This window comes from Dysidea avara, chromosome 2, assembly GCF_963678975.1.
Source record: "Dysidea avara chromosome 2, odDysAvar1.4, whole genome shotgun sequence".
NCBI lineage: Eukaryota > Metazoa > Porifera > Demospongiae > Dictyoceratida > Dysideidae > Dysidea > Dysidea avara.
The window spans coordinates 45,636,257-45,649,980 of NC_089273.1; the positions used below are offsets into that span (position 1 = coordinate 45,636,257).

Here is a 13,724-nt window from a genome sequence, read left to right on the forward strand (position 1 = left end):
AACAACAATTCAGGTGAACTTAGTGCCGTTTTGGATTAGATTTCATTTCTTTTTGTATTTGTATACCCCAAAGCCGGCCATCTTTGGGACTTTTTTAACCTATCTTTTTTTCTCTACCACAGGAAGAAGAAAAGATGTACTTTAAATATTTTATCAGTAAATGTACAAATTATATATATAATACATATATTGATTACAGAAATCTCCATGGTGGTTTCTTTGTAACTGAACCCTCTACAAGGTGACTTCTTCTAGATGCTCTCTCTACAGGGTGAATTGTTTGTAGCTGAACGATCTACAAGGTAACTTCTTCTAGCCGATCTCTCTACAGGGAGATTTGTTTGTAGCTGAATTCTGTACAGGTGATTTGTTTGCAGCTGAGCTCTTTAAAGAATGGTTTCTTTGTAGCTGAACTCTCTACAAGGTAACTTCTTCTAGCTGATGTCTCTACAAAGTCACTAGTTTGTAGCTGAGCTCTCTACATGGTGGTTTCTTTGTAACTGAACTCTCAGCTACAAGGCGACTTCTTCTAGCTGATCTTTCTACAGGGTGATTTGTTTGAAGCTGAACTCCCTACAAGGTAACTTCTTCTAGCTGATCTCTCTACAGGGAGATTTGTTTGTAGCTGAACTCTCTACATGATGGTTTCTTTGTAGCTGAACTCTCTACAAGGCAACTTCTTCTAGCTAATCTCTCTACAGGGAGATTTGTTTGTAGCTGAACTCTCTACATGATGGTTTCTTTGTAGCTGAACTCTCTGCAAGGTAACTTCTTCTATTGATCTCTCTACAGGGCGATTTGTTTGTAGCTGAACTCTCTACATAGTGGTTTCTTTGTAGCTGAACTCTATACAAGGAGATTTCTTCTAGCTGAACTATCTCTTTCCATAGTTGCATGAACTCCCTACAAGGTAACTTCTTCTAGCTGATCTCTCTACAGGGTAACTTGTGTGTAGCTGATCTCTATACAGGTTTCTTGTTTCTAGCTGATCTCTTGAATTCTCTTCAGGGTGACTGCTCTATTAGGATGACTGCTCTATTAGAGTATCTCGATCTCGCACTTGCTGCACCAAGTTGGATTTCGTGTTATAGCTCCGTGGCTTTAAGTCTGATTCTTCTACACCATTGATGAACCTTTCTAAGATGATTACTCCATCTGTACAATGATTTTCAAAGCATTACCCCCAAGCGGTTTATCTGGTAGGCGTGGCAAGCAGTTTTTTTTTTTTATTAGCTAATCTCGATTGCGTAACTGTTACACACTGTTGGTTTTTTCGTTGTATCTTCCTGGTTTTTAGCTCGATTTCTTTCAAACCACAAAAGGTTTGAGATTCAATAGTTAACCCATTCATCCACCGATTTTCAGCTTCTTCCCATATGCGGTTTACCCTGTAGGCGTGACAACATATTGGTGTTATGTTTCGTGAATAATCGCTCATAATTCTTTGCCTGTTTATTGTATTCCAGCCAAAGTTGGTACCGAGATGCGCCTTTATACCCCCCTTCTGTGTGCCAAATTTCAAGGAAATCGGATATGGCGTTTGCGTTTTATAGCAGTTTTTGTAAGTGTGCGACAAGAGGAAAAAAAACCAAGAATCTAAGCCAATTTTTGAAGTCGCATATCTCGGGAACGCGTGAAGTGATTTCGCTCAAATTTGGAATGTGGAGTGCTGAAGTTGGAGGGCATGTCCACAGCAAAAATCGTCTTGTTTCATCAAGGAAGCACAGAGCTACGGAGGTGCGAAGATTGCGTTTTCTTTCTTCCTGTCAATATACTCACGGGTGTTACGCGCTGGCTTCTTGGGCCGCACGACTCACTACCGTGTGTCTTGATTTTAATCGCCAAATTTGTTTTCCGCCAATTTTTTCAATGGAGAGGTTTCGTCACTTTTTTACCGCCACAGTTTTTTACTATATATACTGTACGGTAGTTGTTTTAAAATTTCACTGCTTATTAAAATCAAATTGGTGTATAGGTCTAATTAGCTATCAGGTCTAGAATCTGAAGTAGTAATGCACAGTCCATGTTTTCCACAAACATGTTTATAACTACCATTGACTGAATGTGTACATCTATCATGACATCATCAATGTGACATCATCAATGTGACATCATATCCCCGTTGAAGCTATAAATATCAGTAACTGAACTACAAGTTAGTTTTTTTTGTTACCTGTTGATACAAGCATGGAACTCCTAAAAATTTCCATAGCTATTGTTCTGCTAGTGTGTTTGTTCAGCCAAATTAAAGGAGCTACAAAAGTGATGCCCTATGATACTTCTCAGAATAGAAGTGATGACTTAGTTCGTGGCTCAGGTGATTTAAATGAGAGAGGTCAGGATAAACTTCCCTGTTGTGTATCTGGAAACTTTACCTTTTATTCAATTGATGACATTCTAAATAACATCTCCAGTAATAACACCATTGTCAACATTACAACTGATGTTGAGTTGTCGTCTATTGTGACATTAGAAGGTCTTGAAAACATCATGATAATAGGACATAGAAATCCTGTTGTAAAGTGTAATGATGTTGGTGCTGTAAAGTTCATCTCCTGCAAGAATATAACCATTGAAGGTATCCAGTGGGAAGGATGTGGCTCTAAAGATTATCCAGGAATTGAATTTTACAACTCATCCAATGTTTCCTTTGAAAGATGCTCATTCCATAACTCCAAAGGAAAAAGTGTTTTACTTTTGGAAGTGCCTGGAAATGCATACATTTACAATTGCAATTTTACACACATAAATCAATATAGTGGACATGGAGCAGCTATACATTATTCACCAAATACTAATAGCTATAGTCAACACAAGTTGATGATCAAAAATAGCCAATTCATTTTCAATAGAGCCACACAAAGTGTAGTTTACATTGATGGTTCAGGTAGCAGGATCACTGGTCATGTTTACTTACAAGACAATGTGTTTGTCAACAACAAAGGAGTACCAATTTACATTTCAAATACTAATCTTCATATTAGGGGAGGAATGTTATTCAAGGGTAATACAGCAAAGTCTGGTGGAGGAATTTATAGCAGGGACTACAAAGTCATGTTTTGTGATAAGTTTGACATAAATTTTATTAGTAACTCTGATACAGATAATGGTGGAGCTATTTATTTAATTCGTTCCAGGATGATCTTTTGGGAAAACTCAATAGTGACATTTAAGGACAACAGTGCAAGATCTGGTGGTGCCATATCCAGTGATAATTCCAATATCACATTTGATGGTAACTCAAGTGTAACATTTAATAATAATGAAGCCAGTTATGATGGAGGAGCTGTACATTGTGAATCTTCATCTCATATCACATTTGATGGTAACTCAAGTGTAACATTTAATAATAATGAAGCCAGTTATGAAGGAGGAGCTGTACATTGTGAATCTTCATCTCATATCACATTCGATGGTAACTCAAGCATAACATTTAATAATAATAAAGCCAGTAAAGATGGAGGAGCTGTATTTTGTTGGTTTTCATCTAATATTACATTTGATGGTAGCTCAAGTGTAACATTTAATAATAATGAAGCCAGTTATGATGGAGGAGCTGTAAATTGCGAGTCTTCATCTTATATCACATTTGATGGTAACTCAAGCGTAACATTTAATAATAATGAAGCCAGTTATGATGGAGGAGCTGTAAATTGCGAGTCTTCATCTTATATCACATTTGATGGTAACGCAAGTGTAACATTTAATAATAATAAAGCCATTAAAGATGGAGGAGCTGTAAATTGTTGGTTTTCATCTAATATTGCATTTGATGGTAGCTCAAGTGTAACCTTTGATAATAATGAAGCCAGTTATGATGGAGGAGCTGTACATTGTGAGTCTTCATCTTATATCACATTTGATGGTAACTCAGGTATAACATTTAATAATAATAAAGCCAGTAAAGATGGAGGAGCTGTATTTTGTTGGTTTTCATCTAATATTACATTTGATGGTAACTCAAGTGTAATGTTTAATAATAATGAAGCCAGTTATGAAGGAGGAGCTGTACATTGTGAGTCTTCATCTCATATCACATTTGATGGTAACTCAAGTGCAACATTTAATAATAATAAAGCCAGTAAAGATGGAGGAGCTGTATTTTGTTGGTTATCATCTAATATTACATTTAATGGTAACTCAAGTGTAACATTTAATAATAATGAAGCCAGTTATGACGGAGGAGCCGTATATTGTTATTATTCATCTCACATCACATTTGATGGTAACTCAAGTATAACATTTAATAATAATGAAGCCGGTGATGATGGAGGAGTTGTATATTGTGAGTCTTCATCTCATATCACATTTGATGGTAACTCAAAGGTAACATTTAATAATAATACAGCCAGTAATGATGGAGGAGCTGTATTTGGTTATCATTCATCTCCTATCACATTTGATGGTAACTCAAGTGCAACATTTAACGATAATGAAGCCAGTCGGTTTGGAGGAGCTGTATATTGTTGGTCTTTATCTCAGATCACATTTGATGGTAACTCAAGTGTAACATTTAATAATAATAAAGCCAGTAAAGATGGAGGAGCTGTATTTAGTTGGCTTTCATCTAATATTACATTTGATGGTAACTCAAGTGTAACACTTAATAATAATGAAGCCAGTCGGTTTGGAGGAGCTGTATATTGTTATTATTCATCTCATATCACATTTGATGGTAACTCAAGGATAACATTTAATAATAATGAAGCCAGTTATGATGGAGGAGCTGTAAATTGTAAGTCTTCATCTCATATCACATTTGATGGTAACTCAAAGGTAACTTTTAATAATAATACAGCCAGTGATGATGGAGGAGCTGTATTTGGTTATCATTCATCTCCTATCACATTTGATGGTAACTCAAGTGTAACATTTAACGATAATGAAGCCAGTCGGTTTGGAGGAGCTGTATATTGTTGGTCTTTATCTCACATCACATTCGATGGTAACTCAAGTGTAACATTTAATAATAATAAAGCCAGTAAAGATGGAGGAGCTGTATTTTGTTGGTTTTCATCTAATATTACATTTGATGGTAACTCAAGTGTAACATTTAATAATAATGAAGCCAGTGATGATGGAGGAGCTGTATATTGTGAGGCTTCATCTAATATCACGTTTAATGGTAACTCAAGCGTAACATTTAATAATAATGAAGCCAGTTATGGAGGAGCTGCATATTTTTCAAGAAACAGTTCAGTATTGTTTACAGGAAATTCACAAGCAAGATATTTTCATAACAAAGCTATACATGGTGGAGCTATATACTCTAACACAAATTCAAGCTGTCCGGTCAAATTTGATGGAAATTCAAATGTAAAGTTTGATGAAAACATAGACAAGTATATACAAGCTGTTACAGCAGTATCTTCTTCGAACATTACATTTGAGGGAAATTCATTTGTGAGATTCACTAATTACAGAGTTCTTATATTACTAGGTAAAGCTGTACAGTTTGGCAGTATGCCTTGTGCAATATACAATGAAACAAACTATGATCATAGTGTAAGCAAATCTATTCAACATAGTATATTTTACACTGCCCCTAACATATCTTTAACTGGAAATTCAATGTTATCTATTTGTGTTAATTCGAGTCAATCTCTTGTCAATCTTACAAATAATTTAAGCAATGCTATTGTCTATATAGCATCTGATATTACAGTGACTACAATACTAACATTAAAATTCTTTGAAAACATTACAATTATTGGTCACAGAGATCCAGCAATAAGTGTTGGAGGATTAGAGTTTGTCAGCTGTACAAATGTAGCTATTGTTGGTATAAAATGGCAAAGGTGTGGTTCTGTGAACAATGAAAAGAGTACTTTAAACCCTGGAATTATGTTTTACGATTCATCAGATATTTTAATCGAAAGTTGTTCCTTTTACAAATCAACAGGACAAGCTGTTGTGCTGGCAAATGTATTGGGGAACATTAACATTAGCAATTGTAACTTTTCACATAACAATTACACAGGTCATGGTGGAGCTATTCATTACACACCTAAAACCAGTTTTATATCACGACTTATGATTCAACATAGCAATTTTTCCTTCAATAGCATTGCTCAAAGTGTAATTTACCTTGATGGATCAGCCACTAAACACTTATATCATAGTTCAGTGCAGAATGCTGTTTTCATCAGCAACCAAGCAATACCAATTTACATTTTGCAGACTACTCTTCACCTTAGGGATCATCCATAATTTTCAGTCTTTATGCAAGCGTACAAAGAGTACTCTTTTTTCTAACCCCCTCCCTCCTTCACAAAGCATACTGTATAAATGTTGATACTATGTACAGTATATACACAATGATTTTATAAGCGTACGTGTGATTTAACCCCCTCCCCCCTAGCGTACTCTTTGTACTCTTGCGTAAAGGCTGAAAATAATGGATGACCCCTTAGTGGTAAAGTATTGTTCAGAGGAAATGAAGCAACAACTGGTGGAGGCATTTATTGTAACTATTCTGTTGTGATATGTGATGACAAGTGTAATGTAAATTTTGAGGGAAATTCTGTTAAAATGTACGGTGGAGCTATCTACCAAACTCATTCCACTCAATCTTTTGAAGGAAATTCAGTTGTGACATTTATTGGAAACAGTGCTGAAGATTATGGTGGTGCAGTATTTTCTGAATGGATGTCTAACATTACATTTAGTAACTCATCAAACATTACATTTACTGATAACAAAGCATCTGATGGAGGAGCTGTGTATTGTCAACATTCAGGTATCACAGTTACTGGAAGATCATCAGTCACATTTCATGACAACCATGCCACAAGTTATGGAGGAGGAATTTTATTTGATTATTCTTCTATCATTAATCAAGGCAGCTCAATAGTAACCTTTAATGGTAATAATGCAAGTTTTGGAGGAGCTATATATTCAAAACAGTATTCTGATGTCAGATTTGTTGAGAACTCCATGGTAGCGTTTCTTGACAATTATGTGGTGAGGGATGGTGGAGCAGTACTGTCTCACAATAACTCTAATATCACATTTGATGATCATACAGTGGTAAAATTTAATAGAAATTCTGCTGGCAATGGGGAAACTATACTATCCAGATATGATTGTCAAATTTCTTATAATGACAATTCGTCAGTTATATTTGCCAACAACACAGCCACCAGAGGTGGAGGAGCTGTATACTGTGATGTACATTGTGGTATCTCATTTGATGGAAGTGCATCAGTAACATTCACCAATAACAGTGCAGAAACTGGTGGATCTGTACATTGCAATGACAACTCTTTTCTAATATTTAAAGGACGATCAAATTCAACTTTTATTAATAACACAGCCACACATGGAGGAGCTGTATATTCCACTACTATGTCCTACATCATATGTGAAGACTATTCCAATATTACTCTTGCTGACAATTTAGCTACACAAAATGGTGGAGCCATATCATCTGTTAATGCCTCTAATATCACTTTTAATGGAAATGCAGTAGTTTTGTTGAATCACAATGTTGCCAATCAAAATGGTGCAGCAATGTATATTTTTTCCTTTAGCAATATCATTTTAAATGAAAATTCTAATCTTTTACTTCAAAGTAATTTAGCAGTGAAGAATGGCGGTGCAGTGTATTCTTCTGATAACACTTCTATTGTGTCCAAAGGAATGTCTAGTATTACATCCAGAAGAAACACAGCAAAATATGGTGCAGTAATTTACCTAAACTCACACTCAACACTGTCATTCAAACAAAACAGTAACATAATGTTTGATGATAATAGTGCAAACTTTGGAGCAGCTATAGCATCATTACATCTCACTAATGTCATGTTTGGTGACAATTCTATTGTGTCATTTAACAACAACACAGCCACCAGAGGTGGAGGAGCTGTATACTGTGATGAACATTGTGGTATCTCATTTGATGGAAGTACATCAGTAAAATTTACAAATAACAGTGCAGTAACTGGTGGATCTGTACACTGTAATGACAATTCTTATATTCTGTATAAAGGAATTTCAACAGTACAATTCATCAATAACCGAGCTATAGATGGTGGAGCTATATATTCTGATAAACTCTCTTTCCTTACATTTGACCAAAGCTCTAATGTGTCCTTTTGTCATAACACAGCCGACAAAAATGGTGGAGCAATATCAGCTATGGATGAATCTAACGTAACTGTTACTGGACATTCAAGAGTGTTGTTCAGTAGTAATGTAGCCATGAAAAATGGTGCTGCTATTTATTGTAATGTTCTGACCCAAGTCGTAATCAGTGAAAATTCAACTGTTGTCATACAAAATAATCAAGCAATGCAACATGGAGGAGCTATTTATTTAGAAGTCAATTCTGTTGCTCTATTTGAAAGTCAATCACGTACAATATTTCAAAGTAATAAAGCCACAATTGGAGGTGGAGCCATGTATTTCATTCAATTTTCAAATGTTATTATTCATGAAAATACAAGCATGGACTTTATTGAAAATTACGCATCTATTGGAGGAGGAATAATGTCTATAAACAGATCTGATATCACATTCAATGGAACATCAAGAGTTACATTTAACAACAACACAGCCACCACATTTGGAGGAGCTGTGTTCTGTGATGAGCATTGCCATGTCTCATTTGATGGAAGTACATCAGTAACATTTACCAATAACAGTGCAGAAACAGGTGGAGCTGTACAGTGTAACAACAACTCTTATGTTTTGTGCACAGGAAACTCAACATTGAACTTCACTTATAACGAAGCTACACAGGGTGGAGCTATCCATACACTTACCATGTCCAATACAATATTTGAAGGATATTCTAAAGTAATTCTTAATAACAATAAAGCAAATCAAAATGGTGGTGCTATATCATCTGCTAATACTTCAAACGTAGCATTTAGAGGACATTCGGCAGTTTCTTTTCTTACCAATGTTGCAATACAAGATGGTGCAGCTATACACTCTACCAATAATGTTAACATTGTACTCAGTGAATTATGTGATGTTGTGTTTGAAAGTAATAAAGCCATGCAGCATGGAGGTGCTTTATATTCAACTGATAATGTCACTTTGATACCTGAAGGTAATTCAAGAGTTAGTTTTCAGAACAATACAGCTATGAGATATGGTGGAGCCATATGTTTCACTCAACAATCTTTGCTAGATTTCCATGATAATTCAGAAGTAAAGTTTATTAACAACACGGCTGAATATGGAGGAGCTATAGTTTCATTAATAGGCTCTAACATAAAATTTAATGAAAGCTCAGCAGTCACATTCAACTATAACACAGCCACCAGAGGTGGAGGAGCTGTCTACTGTAATGAACGCTGCGGTATGTCATTTGATGGAAATACATCAGTAACATTTACCAGTAACAGTGCTGAAGCAGGAGGAGCTTTATATTGTAGTAATTGCTCCTATACATTGTCTGAAGGAAACTCGACATTGAAATTAGATCACAACAAAGCTGTACATGGCGGAGCTGTACATTCTCACACTATGTCCAACATCACAATCAAGAGAAACTCTAAAGTTAGTTTTAGTGGTAATACAGCTACACAAAATGGAGGATGTATATCAACTCATAGTGGCTGTACTATCATGTTCACAGAAAATTCACAAGTTGTTTTAATGCACAACACTGCTGCACAAAATGGTGCAGTGATATATTCTAACAATGATGACCGTGTGCTACTTGGTGGAGCTACTGTTCTTTTAATCCAGAATAACAAAGCTTTACAGCTAGGAGGAGCTATATATTTATTTAAAAATTCATCAATAATGTTTGATCAAAACTGTGATGTTGTATTCCATAATAACACAGCAATTCAACAAGGAGGAGCAATATACTTATATGATAATGCCAAACTGATCAGCATGGACCATTCTAATATCACATTTCATACCAATTCTGCTCACCAGCATGGAGGAGCTATTTATATATTTGATAATTCAGTAGTGAGATTTAATGGAAATTCTCATATTTCATTTACAAATAATAGAGCATTGCAGCTAGGAGGAGCTGTATATCTGGCTGATAACACTAGCATGACATTTAATTGCCATACTAATGTATCTTTTAACAATAACACAGCAGTGCAAAATGGTGGGGCCTTATATTTAATCAGCCAATCAACTATTTCATTCAAAGGATACTCTGCAGTTGTCTTTAGTAACAACAGAGCTACACTAAGTGGTGGAGCTATATATTCTGTCGAAAAATGCTCTATCACTATTGATGAATATTGCAATACAATATTTTCCAACAACACGTGCAACTTACAAGGTGGAGGTATGTATTTGCATGATAGAACTAATCTTATTGTTACAGAATACAGTAAAGTCACATTTCATGACAACATAGCCACTAGAGGTGGAGGTGGGATATATTCTTTTGATCATTCTATCACTGTCATCGAAGATTATTCTAATGTTACTTTTCTTAATAACAAAGCAGAACAACATGGTGGGGCCATACATTGTGATAGACATTCTGACATTTATTTAGAAGAAAACATATCGGTGATATTTACATGCAACACTGCTGAGCGTGGTGGAGCTATTTCAATAATTCAGTCTAGCATAACATTTAACAGCAGTGTTTCAACAATATTTGAAATGAACAGTGCAGAAAATGGTGGAGCTATTTCTATTCAGCAATCTACTCTAACATTTTCTGAAAAATTAATGTTTATCAGTAACACAGCCAGGGGTAATGGAGGTGCCATACATCTCAGCAACAATTATACTGCAAGATTTAACAATGATTCAAATATTAGTTTCTTTTATAATACTGCTAATCGATATGGTGGGGCCATATATAGTGAACTATTACAAAGTGATGAAAATAAATTAATCTTTAACACAGAAAAAATTGATTTTAACAGCAGCAATGCCTTAACAGGAGCTGATGTGTACATCGATATACCAACATCATGTAATGAGACCTGTTTGAACAACAGCATCGTTGGCATTAACAAAAGGTCACTATTAAACAGCTCATTAAATGATCACATCACTACTCCCCTCAGTAAACTAGAATTTTATGGTATCAAATGTGTTGATAACCACACCAACACAAGCTGCCATATCTATATGATTAAGAATATAATGCTTGGTCATGAAATCATAATTGATGCCTGTGTACAAGATTTTTATGATCGGCCTGCTGATGCTACACAATTTGTAGTTAGTGGAAATAATCACAATCATAGTATTAATGGATCACAAGTGCTGGTATCATGTACAACATTTCAAGGAATCAGTGTAATAGGAAAGAGAATTTCTAATGCAACCAATTTTTCAATAGGCATTACTTCAAATCATGGCAGTAAATCTAATTTACAAACAATATCTGTGGAACTAATAACTCAACTATCACCATGTCACCCTGGTTTCCACTATGACAATAATACACAAACATGTTTATGCTACAATGATAGCAATATTGTGTCTTGTTCGGGTGGCACATCATCTATTAAAAGAGGTTACTGGTTCGGTGAAGTTAATGATAAAGCTACAGTGGCAATTTGTCCAAATAGTTACTGTAATTTCACTTGTTGTGAAACAGCTAATGGATTTTTTAAACTTTCACCAGACAGAGCAAATCAGTGTAATTCACACAGATCTGGTACAGCTTGTGGTAACTGTAAGGAAGGCTATACTCTTTCATTTGATTCTATAAAATGTGTAAGTATTTTCACGTGTACAACAGAACAGACAGTACTTGTGGTAACATTATCAATCCTTTACTGGGTGGTCATAGTTACATCAGTGTTCATTGTGACATACTATCACGTTGGGATTGGTTATTTGTATGCTATTACATACTATTACAGTATGGTAGATGTTTTACTGAGTGAACGCTTGTACTCATCACAAGGATTATTTACATTTATTAACGTAATGTCCAGTATTGCAAAAGTCACACCACAATTTTTAGGACAGCTCTGTTTAGTAACTGATATGAGTGGAATTGACCAACAGTTCATTCATTATGTCCATCCACTAGCTGTTGCTATCATCATAGTAGTAATCTGCCAATCAGCAAGAATATCATACAAGTTTTCATCATTTGTGAGTAAAGGAATTATCCATGTTATCTCTTTCCTTCTATTGCTATCATATACTTCTGTGGCAACAACTTTATTACTGCTATTGAGGTCACTGACATTAGATAATGTGGATAAGGTTTACACTTACCTGTCACCTGACATAGAGTATTTTCATGGTCATCATCTACCATATGTTATCATAGCAATAGTATGTTCACTAATCATCGTGATGGGTCTTCCGCTTTTACTGCTGCTAGAACCATTCTTTAACCACAAGATAAACTTTACTAGGATAAAGCCATTTTTGGATCAGTTTCAAGGATGCTACAAAGACAAGTATCGTAGTTTTGCAGCTTATTACATGATATGTCGACTGGTGATTATTCTGATAATCATTGCTAATCCATCCAACAATAACACCACCCAGTATTTATTGATCATTGCTAACTCCACACTAGCTTTGATACATTTGATGTTAAAGCCATATGGATCTAACATTCTTAATTTGTTTGATGGTTTTGTGTTGCAGCTGATGATTGTGGTTTCAATGGTACCACTTATTGACAGCTATGATCCTGATTTATTGCTATCATTTATGTTTGTATTAGTTATACTACCCTTAATACCATTTCTGCTAATGGAAATTTACCTTTACAAAAGGAAAATTAAGAAAATCACTAAATATTTTGTACCACCTAAACCTGACACCACTAATGACAACAATGAGGTACCGATGAGAGAAGAATTTGTTGAGAGTGTTATTGATGATAGCAGGAGGGTGAATGCTACTATATGTGAAATGTAAGTATACCACATTGTGGGCCAGAAGTAATATATACGTGATACTTTGTACACTGTACAATATAGATAAAATACAGATAAAATCGTATAAGTGTATCATTACACAGTCAACCAAAGTGCAGGCTGTAACTGTAAACTCTTTACATTTGCAGTCTTCTCAATAAGTAAATAATTATCTTTTTAGCTCTGATTTTTCTGCTATAAAGATTTCTTGTTTCCTCTTGCGGTACCATCCCTGAGAAACTAATTACAATTTTTCCAGCTAAACTTGCAGCAGAAAGAACAAAATGCTGACACAATAGGTGCAAATTTTGTAAAGTGAATATAAGGGATCATAAACTTTGCACATACTTCAGCAAAATTGTTTTGTTATGTTGAAAACAAGTAATGAGTGAGATACTCTAATAGAACAGTCTCAAATCATAGCTATGTATTTCAGTACAATATAAATTAAAGTTCAGCAAAATATCACACATATGACATAAGAGACGGAAAATAAAACCTGCTTTAAGGAAAACTGCATAGGTGGGAAAATCTAAACACTGAAAGCGACATGAGCATCAGATTACTGTTATAGGTAAAACAATACTGCACTGTAACCTTTTGTGTACTTTTACATTTGCTACTAAACTTTGATAATAATTTTTATGTTATGCTGCAAGCCTACATAATTATGTAAGTAAATCTATCAAACAATGTTCTCAGAACCCTATCAATATTTCTAGTACTGTTTCTGAATGTTACTGTACACATCATGCTTTATCATGTGATTGTTGTCATGGCACATGTTATGCTCTCTATATTCTTACATATAGCCGAGAATCAGAGATTGATGATGTCACTCACTATCGTGAATCCTTCATGGAAGTGATGGATGAGATTGAAGACTGA

General features: G+C 35.0%; 2 protein-coding genes across 2 annotated transcripts; both read left to right on the forward strand.

Annotated features, from left to right (window-relative positions):
• Positions 1 to 2,265: 2,265 nt before the first annotated feature.
• On the forward strand, positions 2,266 to 6,210 carry LOC136248143 (probable outer membrane protein pmp20). The gene is made up of 2 exons (XM_066039958.1): positions 2,266 to 4,625; positions 4,686 to 6,210. The coding sequence occupies exons 1-2, from the start codon at positions 2,266 to 2,268 to the stop codon at positions 6,208 to 6,210; spliced, it is 3,885 nt and encodes a 1,294-aa protein (XP_065896030.1).
• A 321-nt stretch (positions 6,211 to 6,531) lies between these two features.
• LOC136248144 (uncharacterized) lies at positions 6,532 to 13,724 on the forward strand. Its single transcript, XM_066039959.1, has 2 exons — positions 6,532 to 12,833; positions 13,649 to 13,724. The coding sequence occupies exons 1-2, from the start codon at positions 6,532 to 6,534 to the stop codon at positions 13,722 to 13,724; spliced, it is 6,378 nt and encodes a 2,125-aa protein (XP_065896031.1).